The following is a 25755-nucleotide window of genomic DNA, read 5'->3' on the forward strand; positions in this document are numbered from 1 at the left end:
TTAGGGCATGGACGGCTGCCTCGCACCCACCTTTCGTGCCGAAACCTAGCTGTATTGGTTCAAAAAGGGATTGTAATTTTGATCTAATGTGTCTAACCGCAATTTTTGAAGCCAGACGTCGTAAAGTTGACCCCACCGCAATGGGTCTCACCCCTCCGTCCTTTTTGGTTAGGGCGATCAGGTTTGCCCCGTATAGAATCGGGACGATATTAGTGTTAATTTTGCCTGAAAACATAAAATTTATTAATTTAGTAAGGGAACAGACAAGCTGCTCACCTGCGTCGCCCACGGAATGAGAAATAAGATCTTTCAAATGTTGGGGCGAGATCCCATCCAGGCCGGCCGCCGAACCGGCTTTGAAAGAAAATATGGCGTCAATAACGTCTTTGCCTTCGATTTGGAGGCAGGCCTGGTCAGCTGTAGGTGGGGCAAACGAGTGTGGTACTGAAGGAGCCGGGGGATGTTTAGATCGTAAGGCCGAGAGGGTATCGGGAGTATCTGGCGATAGCACGTCGTTTGTGAAAAGAAGACGAGCGGCACCTTTAAGATCGCCGTCGCTAATTTTGCTTTCAATTAATTTAGTTCTATTGAAAGTGGATGAGCTACATCCAGAAGGTCGAGAAATGTGTGGAGTTGTATTCGAAACGCAATTGTTTTTGATTTTTTGTGTTAAAGAAATTGTCTTATCCTTCTTGGCATGAAGGGTTTTGAATGAGAAAAGGAAAAGATTATGCCAATCATCAATTTGATTATTTTCCACACATTTTGTAAGTAGGCCTGAAAGGTGTTTAGCGACTGTGATCCTGGCGCCGCGCGGAACTCTTTTAATAACGGGCACATTATTTTTAAGTTCGCTAAGGTGTAAATGGAAAGGGATAGAATTTGGATGGTCAGAAAGGGGGGTGGTCAAAAGGGATGGGCCTAAATTTAGACCGGCGTCATTTTGGCTGATACAAAGACGGTGTTTTTTGGAAATATGAATATTGAGGCCCCTCTGCGTTTTAAAAGAGTTATCGCATTGTACACAATTAAAATTTGGATATGGCGTGCCATCGCCTGATTGAGTTGCGGCATGCATCCACTTACCGGAACTACACAGCAGTAATTAACGCACAAAAAACTTAAAGATAAAATAACAAGATTCACTAGAAATACAATATATAGTTCGTTGTAGACGTTGACATCGGCCGTCAGGGCGACACGACGTAGCCGTGCAAGACCACAACGTCTGAAACAAAAAGATATGTTATTATTTGTTCAGTACTGGGCCTGCCCACACTATTGCACAGTAATCTGGTGTTTTTTGATAAAGTAGTATATTGATATAAATACTGCCACAATGGTATCTTTTTTACATTGGCAACATGTGCGAGTGAGACACGGGGCTCTGGTTTTTCTATCTCATGTGGACCGTTTTCTCTAGTCTGGTACGAACAACTTTCTGGCTCGGTGATAAGGTTCAATTTAGTATGACAAAAAAAGTGACAGCTCGCTCCCGCTTAATATATAACTTCCTGGTCTATGTTGATTGAAGTGTAATCACAGCTTTAGTAAATTTTGTTTTCTGTATGTTGGCAAACATGAAAACTGACAACTTGATTGACAGCTCGTTGACAGCATAAATTGACATATGACAGCCATTCGCTTCAAAACTTCATCGCCACGTGCGGTGCAGTTTTAATATTTTTCTTTGAAAATAGCTAAAAGCATCTGGGAAAATGGGGAAATTTAGATCTAAGCTGAAAGGTAAAACAAAAGGGAAAAGATGGAACAAGGGCCATTCGTCGGATTCCAATCCAAAGACCCAAAAGTACAGGGAAATGGCAAAATCCCGGTTCTTTCAAGAAAATTTGGGTAAGTTTCCGTAATTATTTACGAACCCATCCTTTTTTTATCATAATCAGTTACTAAACAGACAAACTCTCCTTTAAAGACTGTTAAAATACTTATAAATGCAATTTTAGACTAACTAAATACTGTATAACCATTTAGCCTAATTTTTTTAAGGAAACACGGGTTTAACTCAGCAGGCGGTCTTAAAGCACGATGCCATGATCACCTACGGGCATTCAAAGGGCAAGCAAAAGTCCGAAGCTGAAACAGAGCTGTCCATTGCGAAGGAATTTGAGAGCATGTCCGTGAGATCTGGCGAAGATGACTCGGAGAGCCAGTACTCAGGTTCTATGAAATCTGGGACCTTTAAGACCTTTCAGACGTTTGCTTCTGATTGGAGCCAGTGCTCTAATGTTAGCTTTAGCAAGTAAGTGACTGTTATTTTGTATATTAATTTTTTGTAACAATGTCACAATTAGTTTCTACTGAAAATTGAGGATAGCTATTTGTATACTCAGCCCCATAATTGCGTAGCCACTTTATGAATGAATTAGTTCAATGTGCATGCCATTGAAGCCAGTGCAATAATTCAGCTTGCCATATACAGTGTGGAAAGATAATTCGGGCCCTGGAGGGAAACTACCTTAATCCTTAAGCTGGCTCATTTTATTTAACACATTCACTGCCCCCAACGCACATGTGCGTTCAGCTTCATATAAGTTTGTTCCTAGGCCACGCCCCCTGGCAGTGAATGCGTTAAAGGAGACATTTTTAAAAAGAAACAAAACTGCATTTAAAGATTTTCTAAAACTCGCTTGCCTCGCTCAGGACTCGAACCGACGAAAAATTCCAAAAAATAAAAACTCGCAATTTTATTCTACTAGTTGATACAGTTAATGTTAATGATAACATTTCTCCAAGAAACATTAGGTCTTACACTTGTCTGTCGTACAAAATATCCATGTCTAATATTTAGTACTCAAGATTTTTTTACACAAGCTAAATTGAAGAAAAAAGGAAAATAATTTGAATGCAGTTTTGTTTCTTTTTAAAAATAAAGGAATGTCTCCTTTAAGTAAAATGAGCCAGCTTAAGGATTTAAGGTAGTTTCCCTCCAGGGCCCGACTTATCTTTCCACCATGTACATAAAATTTTAAATGGTAATTTTGTACTTACCTCTGAAACCCAGACTTACCTCTGAAACCTTACTTACCTCTGAAACCCCTTACTCCTGAAACCCAGAAGCAATTGTTAGTTTTTGAAATAGGAACCCTTAGTTACACAATAAAATTTTGGAATATGTACAAAAAATTGTACTCAGGGACTTCAGAGGTTAAGAATTGATGCATATAATTTGGTGATGTCTGCATAACAACTACTGAAATTCATTTGCAATGATTTGAGTTGTTTTAGAGCCTGAAACTGGTATCTTCAAAAATAAAAACTAATATTGTACATTGCCTTGTTGAAGACTGCAAGAAGAAAATACCTATAAGAATTAATGATAGTTTATATTTATCTTATACCTTTAAATGAGCAATTCTTGTTTATATATGTATTTATATATATATTTCGGGGATCTTGGAAACGGCTCTAACAATTTTGATGAAATTTGCTATATGGGCGTTTCCGGGGGCGAAAAATCGATTTAGCTAGGTCTTATCTCTGGGAAAACGCGCATTTTTGAGTTTTTATGTTTTACGAGCAAAGCTTGGTCTCCCAGATATTTAAAATTAAACTCCACTAAACTAAATTAAATAGGCTGACGACATTGTGGAGGCAGCGGGAAGGGACTGGATGGATACCGCTCAAAATAGAGTAACATGGCAAAGCTTGGAGGAGGCCTTTACCCAAACAGGGACCACAAGAAATTAAAAGAATAATATTTAAGTAATTTGAAATGAAAAATGTTAATTTGTGGAAATAAAAGGCAATATAATGTAATAATATATTAATAAAAATTAAATTTAATACACAAGTTCTATAATTATTAGTAAATACAAACAATATTTTGTATTCCAGGCTGCTAAGCCGGTTTGACTCAAAGAACTCTATCCACAAGGAGATGTTGGCCGTACTGGCAGCCGTCGCTGAAGTGATCAAAGAACAAGGTGGAGAGGAAACTTCCACGGAATACTTTGCTGCTCTGGTTAGTATTAATAAATAAAATTAAATAGACTTTACAAACTATCCAAAACAGCAAAATTACGAGTGTAAGTGAACTACGATTTAGATCAGCGGTCGCAACAGGTGGCCCGAGAACCTCTAGGAGTCGTCCAGAAATCTAGTGATCACATTTGGCCTATTTTTGACCGCCCCTCCCCCTTGGTGATATTTGGTGATTTTAACGCAATGATTTCTGGACGACCCCTTACTTGCGGCCCGCGAGCCGCCCTGGCTATGTTGTATGCAATATTGACAAACGACAATGTCTGGTAAAGTCATAAATATTAACAAAGTGTGGCCCGCGGCAACTTCGTTAACTACTATGTGGCCCTTGGCTGCTAAAAGGTTGCCGACCTCTGATTTAGATGTACCAGCATCAGCTGCCTGTCTAAAATGAAATAATAATAATAAATAAATAAAATTCTTAGTAAATCAGGAACAAGACCAGTATACACATATTTCAATGTTGGGCACAGGCATTTGCTCAGAATACATATAACATTAGGGTAAATGTTCTCATCCTAGGTCTGTGCGTGTCCACATTGAGCTGTGATCATGTATGCTCTGTCTCCAGAGTGTGCGATCATAAGCCATATGGGTCACACACTGCATGTTGCCTCCAACCACCCTCTTCATAACATCAGACCTCAGACCAGAACAACATAAAGGAGTTTGTGACATTTCTCAGCAGAAGTATGCTGATTATTATTACAGCAGAAGTATGGTGAATTCGAGGATGTCGGATGCATTAAAATAGTATACTATGCTTATGTCCGAAGCGTCCTTGAATACGCTAGCTGCGTTTGGTCTCCCCAGTATATTATTCATAAGGAAAAAATAGAGAAAATCCAGCGCTCCTTCTTGCGCCACCTGGGCTTCCGTATCAGACAATGGGATACCGACTACGAGTCCAGGTGTATTCGTCACCGCTTACTTAGTCTCCAGGATAGAAGGGTTTTACTAGATATTACTGTATTGTACGACATACTCTCGGGGCGAATTGACAATTCTCCTTTGCTGTCGGAGATCAAATTCTCAGTGCCATCAATTAGAACTAGGAATTCTGAGCGTTGTCTGTTTAGTCTACCCAAAGTTCATACCAACTATGCTCAAAATTCGCCCATCAATCGTATTCTAAAACTATATAATAAACAATTTAGTAGTATCGACTTGTTCGACTGCACAAAAACAACTTTAAAGAATCGTGTTCGGTCACTGCTACTGAAATCCAAAATTAGCGACAATTGACAAAATATAACTAGATAGATAAGTAAATTATAATGCATACATTCATCGTAGTCGTCTCACACCATACACTCTATCACAGACAAATACACACACACACAAACACTAACACATGCACGTAAACACACACACACGTTACGCAAGCCCATGCACCTACTTTGTGAAATGTATTTTTCCTCCCTTCTCTTTTCTTAACATTTTTGTATAGTTTCCACTTAGTTATTGCATATTAACTGTATTATTGTGGACATCTGTTATTGGCTTTGTATTTTGCTCACTGTGCCATGTATTTTTACTTTTTGTATTGCTGTTGATGCCCCAAATAAATAAAATAAAATAAAAAAAAAAAAAAATTACTTGATTAGTGTTTTAATTTCGTTAAAATTAAAAATTATCTTAAATGTTAAAAATATAAGGTTTTTGAAACAAATATGACTAATATTTTTTCTGCACTTTTACTATCTAGTAAGCACCAAATATACAGTGTTGATAGACAAAACCAAATATATCATAACACACCTTTGTTACCATAGAAATAAGGATGTGTTCCGATATATTTGACCACTTTGACCCCCAATATTTGATGCTGACTGTCAATTGACATCAAATTCCAGATGGAAACCCTAAAAGTAGCCGAAGACGACAACCTAGTTGCCACTTTATCCCTTCTCTCCATGGGCATAAAGTCCGTCCCACAAGCTGTCCTCCGGAAACAGTTCTCCGACTCCGCCACCACATTCACGGAGATCCTGGAGAAGCATGCTCAGTCGGAGAACGGGACACTGTTACGGAGTGCTGTTGGATGCTTGTCGGTGCTGCTCAGGGCTCAGGAGTATGCGTCGTGGAGTAATTCTTCTACGATGAGGGTTTTCGATAATGTGCTGGCGTTTGTGCTGCATTCTAAGCCTAAGGTAAGTACATTTTGCTTTTGGTTATTTCATTATTTTGTCTTGCTATTAAATAAATAAAAACTAGGATGTCAAGTGTCCTAATATTAGGTCCCTATTTTTAGGACTAGGCTGTGCATCACATAAATTAGAAGACACTAGTCTGTCTTGTTTTAAAACTCCTGGGGTCCATGAAAGCTTGATGTATATTGTATGAGCAAGCTTCTTTTTAAATTCCACTAGCGACCCGCCTCGGCGTTACACCGGTTAGCAAATTATACAACTAAACCTTCATGAAACACTCTATTGATAGGTGAAAACCGCATGAAAATCCGTTCAGTAGTTTTTGAGTTTATCTCGAACATACGGACAGACGACGCGGCGGGGGCCTTTGTATTATAAGGTGTATTGGTTAAAAGAAAAATGTTTGTAATTAAATTGTGTATGTTTCTAGGTGCGAAAAGCAGGGCAGCACGCAGTGACAGCTATTCTGCGCGGGAGTTGTTTCATGATCCCCACTGACGATGACCAAACGAAGGTAAATAGGATATAGGATAAAGTTGTTATTATTTTGGATTTTTATTTATCTTATGTAACAGTATTATGTATTGTTACAGTTAAGTAACACTATTTAGTTTTAAAAAAATGTTCCATAAATAACTAGACATAAGATTAATTTGCAATGCCCTAGGTGCCCTACCAGGGTGCCATGTGTTCTAAATTTTTTTATTGTAATAACTTTATTATGTACCATGGTTCGCAATAAAGGATTCTATTCTATTCTATTCTAAATGTTGATATACTTAGTACAAATTATATAATTTTAAAGTATTACCTACAAGTTCTGTCATGCTCGAGAATTGAATAGTGATGCGAGCCGATTTTTTTTTAATCCAGATTGTATTGTGACTTGTATAGAATTATCCAGATAAAGTTTTAAATCATTCAGTTTTCTACCACTAGTCGATTTCTTATCAGTGGCCAGAGAGCTTTTACTGATTGCCATACAGCCAACTACTTGTCTCGTGTGTAACAATTGCCTCATTTTACATATTATTTCTGGCAGTAGGCCGGCAATAATGCGACTACTAGGCAATGGAGTAGGTAATTGTATTCACAAGCTCTGTACAGGGTGGACCAGCCTGTGTATAATCTCTATCCAAATGCTCAGACAAGCGTATATATTTACGTATATATTTAAGTATATATTTACTCATAATTTCACTTATTGTTTCGTTCCGCCTTACATGGCGACCGTGACACGTCTTGAGTCAGCAATCTTCGGATTCCTTACAGTCTCCTTATAATCTTCCTATTTACAAGTACTTAACTGTATAATTTACTTTTAGGTCCCCAAAGTGCACCCGGCCTCCAACCGCGTAGCGGAGTTCTGTCTGTCCCAGATACAAGCAGAAGCCCTATTGTCCGGACATAGGACTGTGCTGCACACACTCACTATGCTAAGGGATGTACTGCCGGTCTTCAGTAAGGAGTATATTAAGGTATGTCATATGATCATCATTTCAGCTTTTTAACGTCCACTAGAGTACGCTCAGACTCTTTTCGAGTCCACCTGTCCCTGTCCTGAGTTTGAAGAGTCTAGATTACTTGACGTTTTGAAGGAAAAGATAATTATTCTCTAATAACCACGACACAAGCCTTTAACCATAAGGGTGTCAGAAATTATGCAAAATCGAACCCTATCACTTTGCGACAAAGTTCGAAATCATGTGGGAAATATATTCCCTCTGCCGTATAAAGGCTCACTTGGCTGTGAGATTAAGACATAAGACTCTGTTTAATAAATCTACACGTTACAAGTGTCAAACGTAATGTGCACACTTTGTATTATTGTAGTTTTATTAAATGTGTTTGTAAGAGTGTAATTGTACCATTTTCGTTTTTCATTTTAGTCCGTCTGCGAGTCTATCCTGTCGCTAATGACGCACAATAACGTGTACATCAAGACGTGTTGTCTCCACACGTTACACGCTTTATTCGCGGCCCCACCCGTCCTTAATACCCGTTACTAGGCTCATCTTACCTCTCACTCACACGTCTATATCCCTTTCAGTCGGTCTGCGAGTCTATCCTGTCGCTAATGACGCACAACAACGTGTACATCAAGACTTGTTGTCTCCACACAATACACGCTTTGTTCGCGGCCCCGCCCGGCCTTAATATCCGTTACTAGGCTCATCTTACCTCACACACGTCTATTTCCCTTTCAGTCGGTCTGCGAGTCTATCCTGTCGCTAATGACGCACAACAACGTGTACATCAAGACGTGTTGTCTCCACACGTTACACGCTTTATTCGCGGCCCCACCCGTCCTTAATACCCGTTACTAGGCTCATCTTACCTCTCACTCACACGTCTATTTCCCTTTCAGTCGGTCTGCGAGTCTATCCTGTCGCTAATGACGCACAACAATGTATACATAAAGACGTGTTGTCTCCACACGTTACACGCTTTGTTCGCGGCCCCGCCAGCCTCTTCTAACGCGCCTGCTAGTCTCGCGGCACAACTTACCAGGTAAATAGTTACTAGTACTGGTAGGTAGCTGGTTAGTAGGAAGTTTATCAGAATTATTAGTTGTTCAATTGTTCTAATAAATTCCTCTGTTCTCCTTGCAACATTTTTACATGTCTCTGTTTGGCCCGATGGTTGACTGGTAGAGAATGCCATTAGGCATTAAGTCCGCCATTTGTACATAATTTTTATGTTTTGTGCAATAAAGTTTAAATAAATAAATGGATTAGTTAGTGATTCCATGCTCTACACGTCGATTTTAAGAGTTCCGTACCCAAAGGGTAATAACGGGACCCTATTACTAAGAATCCACTGTCCGTCTGTCCGCCTGTCTGTCACCACGCTGTATCTGCTGTGTGTGATAGCTAGACAGTTGAAATTTTCACAGATGATGGATTTCTGTTGCTGCCATAACAACAAATACTAAAAAGTACGGAACCCTTGGTGGGCGAGTCTGACCCGCACTTGTCTGGTTTTTTATGAATTTTGAGTTGATATTAGAACTCTTCAATCATCTTCTTTGCCTTCATATTAGAGTTTTATTTTTTAATTTTTTCAAACCCGCTTATTCATAAAACTTTACGGGCCTGATTTAGTTCAATTATGTTTTATCCATTTCTTACAAATACATAAGTCAAAATGACAGATAAAGACAAACGATTCATAGCTAATTCAGGCTTGTAATGAGTTTATGAATAACGCCATTAGTCTATAAAACTTATTACCAAACACAAATAAATCACACTAATAAAACTAGGTTTCCCTCAATGAAATAAAACAAAAAAAACAACGGGTTGCACTCCGGGAGTGCCGGCAGAAGTGAAAACTCAATGACATTGTAACAGTTTTTCGATCAGGTCACGTGTCCGTCTTACGTCTTACGAATCTTATGGTCACGTGACCTGTCGCGAGTTTAAAATTTTTTCCCCATCACAAAAAGTGCACAGCGCCGCTAAAGAAGTTTCCACTTCAAAAATAAGACAATATTTTGATTTACCTCATCAGGGCTCTGATGGCGGCCCGGCCTCCAGCGAACGACACAGGACAAGTGCTGGCCTGGGCGGCCGTCATGCAACAAGGATACGGATGTTTGGCGGTGTGAGTATACTATAAACAAAGAGAATTTGAAATAGAGAGTTATGGTAGGGGAGCCCAAGAGGGGATTTTTGTGTTTACTCGAACGCGTCAGATTAAGATATGAGTGATATCTTGCTACCCCGTGTAGCAAGATATCACTCATACCCCCCTTACCCCTTTTAGCCATCTATGTTGAGCCCTTGTTTGGTGGGGGGTAGGTGGGGGGTTCAACAAATTGTTAAGCAGATTGTGGATTTGGTCATATTACTCCAAATTAACGCTATAATTGCGCTATTACTAAATCTGATGATTATTTGCACGCATTTCCTTAATCTGACGGTTACAATGTAAAAATTAGGCGTCAAACTTATGTTCGTCAGATTAAGAAAATGCCTACAAATGAGTGTTATATTAAGTTATAGAAAAAATGTAGCATTAACGTGGACAAAAACGACCAAACCCACAAACTGCTTAACGATTTTTTAACCCTCCACCAACCTCCCGAAATTTAAAAAAAATGTAGACGCTTTCCGGCTCGCTGGAAAATAAACTTTATATAACTTTTTTTCTTATCATCTAATATTTCGATTCCAATAGGTCTGTACGACGCTCGAGTAAACACACATTTAGCATCGTCGGCTCCCCAACTATTACTGCCATGGTAAATTATGTAGCTACAGTACATTTACTGCCATCTTTCGACAGAAGATTAAAACTGTTAGAACGCCATTTGACTTTGATCCTTATTCTTTCACTGATATGTGTTAACTTGTTAAATATTAATATTAACGCCATCTACTCGACACTAGGCCTGGTGCAATCTTTTCGAGCGATGGCGCCATAACCTTCAGCCTACTCTAAAAATAAGGATCACCGTCAAATGACGTTCTAACAATTTTAATCTTCTGTCGAAAGATGTCAGTAAATTTACAGTGGCTACATAATTTACTTTGACAATCCGCCTCTATACGACACTATTCTCTTAGGTATAAATATTATAACTTTCATTTCACATTTGTAACTTCAAGAGGAACGAAGCATAAACTCTGTATAATAGTTAAGAGGAATTTTAGGAGGCTTGTCCGTTTCTTCAGCTCAAAATTGCACAGAATTTGTATTCGGACAAATAAGTTTGGAACCTTAAGGTTCAAGTTGGTACCCAGTGACGTGTCGCGACTGCAGACACGTCGGGGCAACACGACTGGTATCTACGTATTGCTATCAAACACCATTTGAAGACAGCGACGTGTTGCCAGACCGCATATCAGTATTGCCTCTCTGTTTCACTCGGAACCAAGTGCATCTGGCGCTACCGTTCTGCAGTCGGGGCCGAAATTATTGTAGAAGGTAGAGAGGCAATAGAGAGTACTCTCTCCAGGCGGGTGTTATGCCTGGGCACCGAAGTCCACCGAGAGTTGGTCGGAAGTTATATATATAGCAACTGACATTTAAAACTCCGTAAGCGCGATGTAGGTCTCTTACTAATTGCGCTCTAGCTCCCTAACGTCATCGGTTAGATTATTAATGGCACGACGTTGGCAGGAGACGCCATTTTTACCATGTATTGTAATTTGTACCATCGACCAGATATGACGAAATTTAATCTTAGACGACACATTATAATACATCGTCATGATTGTCGGGTTCCAACTCGTACCAGCCTTTACCCTTCACTCTAAGGCGTCTAAGATTAAATTTGCCAACCAAATACTGATCTGTAAGTTTAATTTGTTGAATTTAATTTTTCTTTTTCACTCCCATATCTGGTCGATGGTACAAATTACAAATTTAGAAGTAGGAGAGGTAACCCAATCGGCGATATTATTTCTCACAGTATTTTTTAAACCTCTAGTATTCATTGTTTACAGTCTGGACTTAAATCTGTGTATACCTAACCTGCCCGCATTCGTAACCATCTGCGTCACCGAGCTATGGCAATCGGATGTGCCAGAGATTAACGCTGCCTCTACCAATGCACTGAAGGTAAGTAAAATACACCTGTATTCCCTAGTATGTATTCAAAACGCGAGAATTTCAAATGTTACAATAGATTACTTTTTCCACAGGCGATTCTTCAAGACTGCGTGAAGCCGGCAGTGGAGTCGGAGCTATTCCCCAAATACAAGTCTCACGTGGAGAATATCTTCAAAACCATCGGCACTGGCCTGGACAATCCATTCAACCAAGCTATCAAGCATGTTATCATGACTATTGCTGCCTGTTTTGAGGTAACTTATAAATTATACTATTTTCCAGAATTGCGAACCACACGAGGGAAAAAAACACAACACTCTGTATTTATGAATATATGTCGTCAACCGGGGCGAATAGGGATAGCGGGGGTGAATAGGGATTAAACCTGGAACGAGATTAACTTGACAATTTCTTAAAGACCAAAGTAAATTATACCATACAAATTCTACTTTATTTATTTATTTATTTATTCAATTACAATTATAAGCTTACAGCAATACCAAAGCGCCTATAATGCTAACAACAGTATTTAACAATACATTTAATGTAACATTAGATCTAATGCATATTTAAATTTTAAATGAATTCATTACATAATGAGTGTATTTTACTAATCAAAGTGTGCCAGCCATCGGCGAACACGTCGGCATCCTGGCTTGGCACGAGTTGGTTGAGCAGCGCCGGCGCGGCGCGTGCGAGGCCCCGTCGTCGGCGCCACGGACAGCGGCCGGCGGCGGCGTCCCGCGACTCCGTATTGCTCGGGCACAAAGAGACGGATACCTTCCAACGCCACAGGGTTGTCTATTTTCCCTCTTATCCACTGACTTAATATTAGAAATAGACACACAGAGCGGAACAAAAACGTCAACAAAATGTGGGTCAGAATGACATTAGCGGAAAATTTGCATTGATGATAAAAACGCTTACGTAAATTTTGAGCCTAGATAAATATTTTGTACGGAAAAGAACTTACTGTGGTAAGCATTAAGTGTCAAATTTGTAAACATTAGTACCAACACTGTTAAAACTTTTAAGTCCGATGGCACTAAACGTAACGTCACCATTGTATTTACGTCAAACAACGTCAAACGAGAATAATGAACGAATAGAGTCCCTTTGGTACATTTTAATAGGTATTACTGTACAGAAAAATCAAAGTAATAAATGAAACAAATTTAATTTGATCGGGAGTTCAAATAAAATTAATTCATGGTAACAACCCTTGTAAGTTATCATAAAACAAATTTATTTTTAATAAGTAAGCATTCGTCTTTAAATACTATTTTCCTTGAAATAAATTCAACTTATTAAATAACTGTGTATTTTAGATCTACATAATACTCTTCGCGCTTTAGTTCTTTGCAATATAGTGCACGGGGACATTTAGGTCGCTACTGGTACTGATTGGTTATGGTCTTTATCAAAAACTCCTGTGGTTGTCACTGTGTTCAGACAGGTTTAGCATTTACAGTTAGTCGATGACCTTATTGGTCGTGTATATGTCGGAAACAAGGAAATGGGCTGAACACACAAGTGCCGTTTTGCCTTTGTTTAAAACTGCATCACCCCTATCTCTTGCTATAATAGCAGTCCACTCTGCACGTCGCATAGGTTTTCTTGGAAATCTTGAATTTAAACATAATATTATATTATCAAACTGCACAACGGGACTTAATCGCGTATTTAAGTTTTAAGATTTACCTCCGACGTTTCGAGGACGGCGTTGTCCCCGTGGTCTCGGAGAAGACTGGCTCAAGTTGACATCAACATCTTCTAGCCGCGCGAGTTTTTCGAACTACCCGCACTTGGTCTTGTTTATCAGTTTGAACGTTTTGCGCACTAGGGATGTCACTCTGTCGACACACAACACTAACGATATTCGATTTATCGACTGTCGATATTCGTTTCCGCTTACATTTACTAATGACTGGATTCCATGTGGATGAGATCTTAAAACCCTCGTCCCGATTAAAATTGCAATGTTTTTTGATTTCAATGGCTTCCCGCACTTTTCTACTGTAGAAATGGCGATCCGTGGAGAGGATTTTAGGGTTATGCAGCTCAATCCAGTGGTTTGGTCCTGACTCCAGCAAATGCTCAGCCACCGCCACCACCACCCCACCCCACCACTGCCACCCCACCACTGGATTGAGCTGCATAACCCTAAAATCCTCTCCACGGATCGCCATTTCTACAGTAGAAAAGTGCGGGAAGCCATTGAAATCAAAAAACATTGCAATTTTAATCGGGACGAGGGTTTTAAGATCTCATCCACATGGAATCCAGTCATTAGTAAATGTAAGCGGAAACGAATATCGACAGTCGATAAATCGAATATCGTTAGTGTTGTGTGTCGACAGAGTGACATCCCTAGTGCGCAAAACGTTCAAACTGATAAACAAGACCAAGTGCGGGTAGTTCGAAAAACTCGCGCGGCTAGAAGATGTTGATGTCAACTTGAGCCAGTCTTCTCCGAGACCACGGGGACAACGCCGTCCTCGAAACGTCGGAGGTAAATCTTAAAACTTAAATACGCGATTAAGTCCCGTTGTGCAGTTTGATAATGTTTAATAATCATAATATTATATGTTACGAATTCCATATAAAAATAAAAAAGTATTAACCTCACATCGACTCATTAGATTTTTGTTCCTTCACATCCCTTCTTTGGTACTAACAAAATAATTTATTCAAAACCATGAAATTACCACCAGATTACATAAATTATGTAATGCTATCCAAAGCACTAACCGAAAGAAATACATTCCATGCTTTTTCCTTGTTTTATCATTGTTATTTTTGCATATTTTAACGACATTGTTGACAACTTCACATTTGAGCGGTCCATACAAGACTAAACGAAAAAGTAACGCGTGATCTGTTTTAACGTTACTTTTGCGGGGCCATTTTTTGCGGCTGATTGGGTATCCAGTTCTTATTCTATATCAATGCTCTTATCAGAAGGCTGTAGTGAACGGCAAGATGCAGCTTGCGTCTAAAACTGAGGGTCTCGAGTCCGACCATACCTCCTACAAAAAGTGACGGATATAGGAAAGGATAATATCCGTCCTGCCTTTTGTAGAGATGTCGAGCAAATTTTTTCTGAACTCGTTCAAGTAGGAGCTTATAATTCAGTTCAACAGGGTCCCATATTATAGAACTGAATTCGAGCTTACTACGTACGTAGGCATTGTACAAAAGTATTGGTACGGTCGTGCTAGGAAACTTATCGCATGGTACAATTTGTGTTGGTAGTTTTTAAGTACTTCTTCAAGTAAATCTCATTCCTAATTTTATTCCTATTCACCCGGAAGACGGTAATTAGTCTGGCCTGGCCCCGTAGACAACATGCCATTCGCTAACGCTCCGTAGCGAACCAAACGCAACTGTCACTGTCACACTAATATGGAAGAGTGATAGACACAAAGCGATTCGATGGCGAAGCGCAAGCGATCGTCGCCTTGGCTAGGCCGTCTGGTTATTCTTGTCGCTTTTCCATTTCAGCTACGAAAGATCACAAAACATGAAAAGAATCTATTTTATTTTCAGATCGGAAACGAAAACGTGGTCTACATCCTCGGACCCCTCCTCAAAAAACTGAACGAACGTCGCGAAAGCCACAACTTCCACAACGATCGAGAAGTGGAACACGCCACCGGCTGCGCTGTCAAATCCTTAGGCCCAGAATTCGTACTCACACACATTCCTTTACGAAACGGACCTGAGAATATAAACTTAGACAGAAGCTGGTTACTACCAGTTTTGAAAGAAAAAATAACACACTCTAACCTAAAATTCTTTGCTACAGACATTCTAGAAATGGCTACGTTCTGCAGAAAGCGCGCCAGAGAATGCGTACAAGAAAAAAACATCGCCCTCTCACATACTTTCGATTTACTTTGCAATCAATTCTGGTCGTTGCTTCCTAGTTTCTGTAACAGTCCTAAGGATGTTAAAGACTGTTTTAAGTCCATGGCTAGGGTTTTAGGTAATGTTTTGAAGGATAACCCTGAATTCAGGTTGCCTGTGATGCAGGGCTTGAGGAAGCTGATTGTGAATGCGGATAATGATGATGATAAGGCGGAGTTGGGGAGGTTTGCGAAGAATTATTTGCCGATTTTGTTGAATATTTATATGTCGCCTGCGAAGGGGAGTATGGCGGAGGGACAGAGGTTGGCGGCTTTGGAGACGATTCAGGTGAGTTTGTACTAAATTTTCTTCCTCGTGTTATCCCGGCATTTTGCTACGGCTGGGAGCCTGGGGTCCGCTTGACAACTAATCCCATGATTTGACGTAAGCACAAGTTTTTACGAAAGCGACTGCCGTATGACCTTCCATTCCAACCCAGAGGGGAAACTAGGCCTTATTGGGATTAGTCCGGTTTCCTCACGATGTTTCCTTTCACCGAAAAGCAACGTTTAGATATCAAATGATATTTCGTACATAAGTTCCGAAAAACTCATTGGTTCGAGCCGGGGTTTGAACCCGCGACGTCCGGACTGAAAGTCGCGCGCTCTTACCGCTAGGCCACCAGCGCTTCGCTTTGTATTTAAATTACCATATATGGAAAAAATAAAATTATATTGTAGTGCTATATAATAACTAGTTTACATGTTAAATATGTTATAATGTACAACATTTTACAACACTTTACGCCTATTAGTATTTCTTTTTATGTATCTTTTTTTTTTGTAGATTTAATGAATATTTCATATTTCTTAATCTATTTCAGGTATACCTAACAATAAGTGACCAATCACTCCGAGAAGAACTATTCAAAAACGCCCTCCAACAACTAGAAACTTCAACCGACAATCACTTCCAACGAGAATCCATACTGGACATAGTTCGTCTACTCGTCCTATACCAAAACAGCGAGCGTATCACACTTCTATTCGACATATGGGTATACCCATTATGCGAAACCGTATTAGAGAACCCTAAAAAACATAAAAAACCTAAGAAACAGAAAACAGAATCCATGGAAGAAGATACGGAACAGAAACCGACTTTGAAATACAAAGAGAAAGTTAAATTAGTGGAAATGGAGCATAAGAAGGCGTATAGGATTTTGGAGGAGATATTTAAGAGTGAGGAGGAGAGTTGTAAGGAGTTTTTGAGGAGTAATAGTAAGAAGATTAGGAAGTTGTTGATGAATTCGTTGAGTAAGGTGGCGGATAGCAGTAAGGCTGCGAGATTAAGGTAATAATTCTTTTTTATTTCTTAAGAACAACCATTGATATATTTAGTTTACTCATAACATTTTGAACACCCTGTTGAACAACTTTTGCTACTGACTGTACCTCCTTTGTCTGCAACCTTGGATTTTCTACTGCAGTTAATACTGAACCCTATCCCCAGATGCATAGAGCACCTAATCAACTCATCACCCGGCCTGACAGCAGAAAGCAAGCTATTAAAGAGCGCCATAGCCGAATCTGTGATTTGCACGAGAGATATCAACTCCAAATGTCGGCAGTGTGCGTTCAACCTTATCAATTGTATTGGAGACGTACTGAAAACGCAGGAAGGAGGTTAGTATGTATAGTCTGTCAAACAACTTTGCCAATTCCAGTAGAAAAAGGCGCGAAATTCAAATTTTCTATGGGACGTTAACTACATTTTTTTAAAATTGCCGCTTTTTTCTACTGACGGAAATAGTTATTTGTACAACAAGAGATCAAAGTTTGATATTTCTTCGAGTGCTTATTTTGAGTCCCGTGCAAGCGAAAGATTCTATAATAGATTCACGAGCGTAGCGAGTGAATCTAATTTAGAATCTTGAGCGTAGTAAGGGATTCAAAAGCGCACGAGATGTAAATAACTTTGATCTCGTGTAGTACACAAAATTTTTCACCCTAAGCAGTGAGAACATACCTAGAGGGACAGAGATAATAGAACCCAAGTATATCGAACTTGTATTAGACCCCGCATGTTGAAATGACATTTGACTATAAAGGTCACTTGAATGTCATTTTGACTCACTCAGTGAGCAAAATCGCATTTTGCTCACTGAGTGAGAGACACTCAGTGAGCAAAATGCGATTTTGCTCACCGAGTGAGACATAATGACTCAGTGAGCAAAATCGCATTTTGCTCACTGTTTTTAAGAAGCAAAGTACCCTTGTTTGAGCTGCTGAGGTGAAAAAGTTTTATTATTTTCAGTCCGTTTTCGGCTGAGCCATCAAAAGTGATCTCAAATCTTCTTGGTTACCGGATAGATACCCTTTTCCCGGCTGGACCAATATACACGGTTTTCCCAAAAAATCCAAATATATTTCATCATCATCATCATTCTAGCCTTTAGTCGCCCACTGCTGAGCATAGCCTCTCTTCGTGTACGCCACTTATCCCGGTCCTGGGCTAGTCTTATCCAAAAGTGTCCTGCGATTTTCCGGATGTCATCCACCCAACGAGCCAACGGACGCCAGGCGCTTCTTTCATACGAAAGCGGCCACCAATCCGTCAACATTTTGATATTCCAATTAATTCAGCTTTGAAGATTCATTTGAAACTGTGACTTGTCCCGGATTACAGAAGTCCAATCTAATTTGTACTATGGTTACTAAGGTTGAAATTATACTGTCCGTCCGTCCGTCCGCCCGTCTGTCACCAGGCTGTATCTCATGAACCGTGATAGCTAGGCAGATGAAATTTTCACAGATGATGTATTTCTGTTGCCGCTATAACAACAAATACTAAAAAGTACGGAACCCGCGGTGGGCGAGTCCGACTCGCACATGTCCGGTTTTTTTATCTGTGAGATGACTGATACTCATACTTTGGTACAAACTTAACTGGAAGAGATCCCTCTTAGGGATAAGTTCGCCCACTATATTTATGTTCTATCTGATGTACCTTTATTCCTCTTTTTCGTACAATAAAGTGTTACTTACTTTTTTTTAACAGGAATGCGAAGCTTCCTAGACCTTATTCTCTCTGGTCTGTCCGCCCCCCTACCCCGCATCGTGAGCGCCACCCTCAGGGCTCTCGCATCAGCCCTATTCCACCTGTCTGAAGATATGTCTCTGGAGATCGTCCAAGAGTTACTGGAGACAGCGGCAACTCAAATCATGTCAGGGAATAGAGAGGTTGCCGCTGCCGCCTTGAGTTTCTTGAAGGTTAGTTTCTTTTTATACTATGTCAGTGGTAAGCGCTTAATAAGTGGATAACGTAGCCTATGGGCGTCTACGAAGTCTCAGAAGTAAGTGTCTTTCTACACACACATATGGCGAGATGTATTGCGATCTGTATTGTATTGGGCGTGACTATGTGTGAAGCACGTGGCGTGGAAACTAAAAGCTCAAGTGTGAAATAGCCGTTAGAGGGCGCTACTGTTGCATGCTTCCCACAAACTGATGATGATGATGGTTGTTGCCTCTACCCCGCATCGTGAGCGCCACCCTTAGGGCTCTCGCATCAGCCCTGTTCCACCTGTCTGAAGATATGTCTCTGGATACGGTCCAGGAGTTACTGGAGACAGCGGCAACTCAAATCATGTCAGGGAATCGGGAGGTCGCCGCTGCCGCCTTGAGCTTTTTAAAGGTACTGATGTGGTGCATAATTGTTTTCCTTCGTATTTTCTCGGAAACGTTCGTATTTGTCATGCCACTTCAGTCAACCACAGTACTTTTTGTACCGAGACTGACTGAAATAGCAAGACACATTCCGGTTTCCGTGAAATTACGAATTGAATTTCTACTTTAATAAAAACAATACAAACTAAAATTTCTATTGTTTAGTAATATTTTCGAACAAATGAAATTCTACTCAATTAAAAATACAACATTGATTAGTAATCAATGATTACGAGTATAACTTACTTATCAATAATTTGTATAGGTAATATTTAACAGCAGTTATTATTAAAGCCCATTTTCTCATAGTTAAATAAAGAAGAAATCCCTCTTAGGGATAAGTTCGCCTTTGTACTACACATTTATGTATCTGATGTAACCAATATTCCTTTCTTTTCGTACAATAAAGTGTTTACTTACTTACAATTCCTCTTTCAGGTATACACCAAAGTCCTGCCTACGGACGTCCTCGCCGGCTCTCTCCCCCTCATCATCAAAACCCTCTCATCCATGCCCGAAGACTGCAAGCGGCATTCCCGTCTAGAAATAGGATATTTCCTGACCAGGATGATCAGGAAATACGGGGCTGATACCGTGGAGAAGCTGATACCCCAGGAGGATGAGGTCATGTTCAGGAGGCTGAGGAATTTGAGGAAGCTGGATAATAGGAAGAAGAGGGCTAAAGATAGTCAGAAGTAAGTCATTTAGACGACCGGTCTGGACTAATGGGTAGTGAAACTGCCTGTGAAGCCGATGGTCCTGGGTTCGAATCCCGGTAAGGGCATTTATTTGTGTGATGAACACAGATATTTGTTTCTGAGTCATTGGTGTTTTCTATGTATATAAGGATGTATTTATCTATATAAGTATGTATATCGTCTCCTAGCAGCCATAGTACAAGCTTTGCTTAGTTTGGGGCTAGGTTGATCTGTGTAAGATGTCCCCTAATATTTAATATTTATTTATTTAACCATTTGTCTTAACCTCCCAGCGAGACAAGGAAAAAATCCAAAATTTGTCAGTGAAATTTGAATCTACAGTGTAAGAAACAGAGTTAATATTATGTTGATTGAAAATAAACGGAACTAAACAAATTCAACTCTGTTCCTATTGAAAATTATTTAAATATCGTCGAACTTATTAAGTCCTACAGGTAGAAGCGTTAACCTTAGGAGGATATGTTAAAATTTCACGCGCAAGCCATCAGTCACATCAATGGTGTAATCGAATTTAAACCTTACTTGAAAGCAGAAGAAACGAGAAACAATGTGGCTTTCCATGAAGGGTCCTTATGCTTCATGTGCAATAATGACCTTTCTTTCAGAATTTCTGTTGGAATTTTAGATAAAAAGGACCTTATTGCACTTGACGCATAAGGACTAGAGATGCACCGGATATCCGGTTACTATCCGGTATCCGGCCTATCCGGCCCTCTTTTTAACATCCGACCGGATACCGGATAGTGACCTACTATCCGGCCGGAGACCGGATAGTAATTTTGCTTGATTTTGGAGTCAACAAATTGGATTTAAGAAACCGTCACGATCATAATCGTACTCGTTTATTAGGTATTTTAAAACATTCCACTATGTATTGCACGCGCACTTATTTTCGAACCTAGAAATGAGTCCACGCGAACTTTCACTACGAAACAGATCAAAGCCTGCACAATGCGCACTTGAAAAACCGAAATGTAGGTATAATTTCGCCGGCCGAATATTCGGCGGCCGGATACCGGATATTCGGCCGATGATCAGGCCGAATATCCCGTATCCGGTATCCGGCCAAACAACTATCCGTTGCATCTCTAATAACGACCCTTCTGTGATAGAAAGCCACATATGATAAACGTAGTTATTGCGCGGGTATGCTTAGATGCTGTTGTCAAATAATTAGTGAGTTTTGGTTATCATCTGACGAAATGAGGTTTTTGTACGTTGTTTAGCCAAAGGAAATCGGACCAAACTTGTAAATAAAATTGTAAACATTTTTTAAATAAATATCATTTCCATCCAGGGACCAAGCCGAGTCCGAAGACGATCTCGACGAAATCCGCGGCACATCCAAGACCCTCGAAGACATCCTCAAGGACTCGGACTCCGAAATGGAGCTCATGGAAGAGGATGAGAGGCCTAAAGCCAAGACCAAGGCCAAGGGCAAGAAGAGCCAGGCCTGGATACAGGACGATCCGGAGAATATTGTGGACTTGGCTGATGTTTCGGCCTCTAGAAAGATTACAGGTATCTATGTCATTTTATATTTTAATCCATCCATGGTTTTGTTATGTTATTAGTTAATAGTAAGGAAGAGTACCTACTGTTGTTATATTACACATAAAACCTTGTCAAATTACACACCTAAATCTTCCTCAAGAATTGCTCTATTGATTTGTGAAAACCGCAGGAAAATCCGTTCAGTAGTTTTTAAGTTTATCGCGAACATACATACACACAAACAGACAGACGCGGCGGGGGACTTTGTTTTATAAGGTGTAGTGTATTGATACATATTATTTGCATTGTTTTATCTCAATCCCCCACGATGTCTGATAAATAGTAAGATAACATGGTGTCTGACAACAGTGATTAAGAGGCACAGATAAGAACATAAACATTTGTATACAGATATCGGTGACTCAAGACGAAGACAAGGTTACAAGCAATAGTCTTAAGTAATGAGTATTGAGTATTTGATAGTAGATATTGTAAATACATCGACAGGAGATTTAAAATCACTTGTCTTGCTAGTTAATTAGAGTTTGATATACGTAACTGAATGGTAAGGAATCACTAAAGTTGTACGAACAAAAAAAACAACTAGAACAGTAATTATTTAAAACAATTCAGTACTTTCTAAAGTTATTTAATTGTATTTTTAAAACAAGAGCGTAAGATTTAAAACGGGTGTTTATGAGTATGTTCGAGTTAAATATACACTCTATTTTTTTTCTCTATTGAATTGCGAGGACAACAGAAAATTACACATAATTATACAAGTCGTGTTAAATTTCTAGATTGAACGGGGTTGGCAATTGTCAAAGGTTTACATAGATGGCGCCATCATAGCTTGCTCCTTTTTCTATGAGATTTGGTTTAAAGGGCTGGCATCCAGGGCTTAAAATTTCATAAAAAAAATACACAGTTCTAGAGATCGACAAGGCAAGCTATCCTGGCGCTATGCTAAATACTTCGACCGGCCAACCCCACTGGAACACTAGCTTTGCGCGGAAGAGTTGTACCTGTCACGGATTCTATAACAGGTCGATTAACAAGAGCTGGCACGAATGTAATGAATGAGTGAATGAAAATATCTATGTGTGTAATCACATAACCAATAAAATGATGGCTCTGACTGTATACCGACACAGGTGTCACCCATACAATCAAAGTTTAGTTCATTCCATTCGTGCCAGCTTTCGTGAACCTGTACTAATTAAATAAAACTATTGAAACGGATTATATCGCGTATATGGTATTCATACTACATCCCGACGTTTCGAACCCTTTACAGCGTTCGTGGTCAACGGGTGACTGAGGAAAAACTACACTGTGCAAAATCTACCCACTTAAAAAATAATGAACCATCATAAACTATAAATTTTAAGGCCAGTTATATAATCCGTTTCAATAGTTTTATTTCATTTCATGAGTAACTATCGCGGTAACCGAAGACAATTTATTGATTTATTTATTATTATTATATTCTGTACTAATTGTTTATTATTTTTCAGCAACGGATCCATCTCAAAAGAAGAAGCAGATAGAGGTGAAACAGAAGAAGAAAGATGGCGGATTCAAGATGGCGCCCGACGGGCGACTTATCATCACTGATGACGCTTTTGACGGCGATGATGATGATGAACCGGCTAGACCTAGCGGTGAAGTTGACAGTGACACTGATGATACGGGTAAGTGGCTAAAAGTAGCAAAAACAAATATAGAATAAAAGATAGTTAGTTATTGGAAGGAAAAAAGGTACATTTTTCAACTGTACTTTTAGTCAGCTATTGCTGACTGTGGCGATCAAAAAGTTACAGATATTCAAAGTTAGTTATAGATTATTGCAGTTGGTTTTATTCCATTTTATTTTGTACCTTAACGCGAACTAAATAAAGTTATTTTTATAACACGCCGATTCATTGATTGTATTAGATGTATGAACTATGAACGAAGGCTAAGATGAAGATTGAGATTCTTGTTATTTTGTTAGCGTATGTAGATGGTGATATACGGCTCTAAAAGCTAACGTTTGACAATTTAGTTACCTCAAAACGTATGACCCATACAGCGATATTCAGTTATCTAATATTGACTTTAGGTACACATCTTATATTAATCGATCGATCTATGGTTAATGTTTAAAACTGTTGTCTATTAATACTCTTAAAGCCTAAGCCAAAACTTACTTTTTCCATTCACTCTCTTTATCTATCGTTTTTCTATACAGATAATGAAGAAAAGGAGACGAAATCGAAGCTGCTCAAGCCTGGCACGAAGCGAAAGTTCGACGATATACTCAGCATCAAGAGTGGAAGGTCGAATAGGAGCAAAGCGTCTACTTTGGCTGTTGGATCCAAGTATAAGGCCGGAGGGAAGGGTATTCATAGGTAAGACAGCGTTTAAAACACCTTACACACACATTACTATAGATCTTCGATAGGACACAAAATCAAAACTATACTTTGTAGATCCGCACACTCACAAGAACAAGCGTATATTGACGTATAATATCTAAGGACTGGCCTTACGAGCACTAAAAATGGTAGTAGTTCAGCGGTGTCACTCACGAATTCGAGCCAATCGTGCAGCCTAACGCAACTAGTTGCGACCAATCGCGCGCGTGATGCGAACTCATCAACCAATCGCGTGCTTGGTGCAAACTCATCAACGAATCGCGTTGTAGCGGTGTCACACCGCTGTACTGGCCCCATTCATGCCCCATTCTTATTGCCCGTAAGGCCAGTCCTGAGATATATACGTCAATGCAAGCGTACATATGTAAATACGGACACACACGGACATCGAAATTTTTTTTTACATATTTGCATATTTTCAGACCGCTAGACTCAGCGGCATCAGTGGCGTCCGGCGCTGGCACAGAATACAGGTCTAAGAAGGCGAAGGGAGACGTCAAGAAGAAAGGGAAACACGACCCGTATGCGTACATACCTTTGTCCAGGAAGAATCTAAATAAGAGGTGAGTGACAGAGACAGAGACACATGTCTTAGCAGGGGTGCGAAACTCCTCCCTTCGGGCAAACTCGGCTCCGTTCGGATCAGCATTGCTCTGAGCAATTATTAGGGTTGGCACCACTTGACGTCCCTTTGCGTGCACGACCACAACCGAAAGGGATAGTGCCATAAAGGGACAACTTCTGATGGTTTGTGGTAGTGGCGCCCACTACGCAGAGTTTCACGTAATATTCCCTATTAATAAATACATATTTGTTACAGAACCAAAGCGATCACGTCGAAGCAGTTCAAAGGCATAGTCAAAGCGAAGAATAGAGGGGTGAAACCGAACTCTAAGGGGAAGAGGAAGTAACTTAAAGCATATGCTTAGTATAATTATCTTTATAGGAACTATAAAGAACCTTATTATCAAGTCACTAAGGTATAAAATGTATTTGATATTTTCCTTGTTGAGAAATACACTATTGTACTACTTTTTTTAAGGTTTACTTTCGAAACGACAGAAAAATATATAGAATGCATTTAAAAAAAGAGTACTAAAGTTTGTCAAAGGACTCGCATTTCAAACATAGACAGAGATAATCATACTATCTTTGTTTTACACTAGTACAAGCACCCAAAAGAAAAGGATGAGTATAGTTTTTTTTGTTCTTATTTACTGACAAATTGGTTTGACCAACTATATGTTTTGATAAAACTGTGAATATTTATTTTAAAAAAAATTACCTTTAAATAAAACTCAGAGAACTGATAAGAATAAAGAGCAAGTGATTTGATATACTGCAAAATAATTAATAATAGCGTTAAATAAACAATTGTGAACCTTTTTGCAAGATAATAAGATCTACTATTGCTTGTATAAGTGCGGTTATATTGACATATGCAATAAAACAGCTTAAAATCTTTATATGTCTAATTTGAAACTTTGTTAATGTGATATCTTTATTACTATTCGTTAATAAAGTGAAACGTGAAATACCAGTGTGTTATTATTTGTTCCTGTCAAAGTACCTAAATTAGTAAAAAGGAATAGACTGTTTATGGGACTGAATATATGCATGGCATGTTCCATATTTTAACACGAAATTAAATATTACGAATACCAAACACAACACAACGCACCTACTATATTTTTTTATAGTCACTCAACTCTCCGTGAACACTTACACATTTCAACAACCTATCATCATATATATAAAATTGAAAAACCAGAACGGGATAAAAAACGTGCGAAGAAGAGAGATGGCGCCTTACAAATTTCTAAAAAAGTTT

The 25755-nt window shown here is 39.4% G+C and overlaps 1 protein-coding gene across 1 annotated transcript; it reads left to right on the top strand.

Annotated features, from left to right (window-relative positions):
• Positions 1-1570: 1570 nt before the first annotated feature.
• On the top strand, positions 1571-25461 carry LOC134799861 (RRP12-like protein). The gene is made up of 20 exons (XM_063772266.1): positions 1571-1854; positions 2008-2260; positions 3856-3982; positions 5859-6155; positions 6586-6669; positions 7481-7633; positions 8524-8666; positions 9669-9761; positions 11609-11723; positions 11807-11968; positions 15264-15911; positions 16447-16916; positions 17076-17248; positions 18624-18835; positions 19730-19986; positions 21308-21531; positions 23022-23198; positions 23738-23897; positions 24347-24487; positions 24745-25461. The coding sequence occupies exons 1-20, from the start codon at positions 1719-1721 to the stop codon at positions 24833-24835; spliced, it is 4116 nt and encodes a 1371-aa protein (XP_063628336.1). The 5' UTR covers positions 1571-1718; the 3' UTR covers positions 24836-25461.
• The last annotated feature ends 294 nt before the right edge of the window (positions 25462-25755 follow it).

Source organism: Cydia splendana, chromosome 19 (genome assembly GCF_910591565.1).
Source record: "Cydia splendana chromosome 19, ilCydSple1.2, whole genome shotgun sequence".
Classification (NCBI taxonomy): Eukaryota; Metazoa; Arthropoda; class Insecta; order Lepidoptera; family Tortricidae; genus Cydia; species Cydia splendana.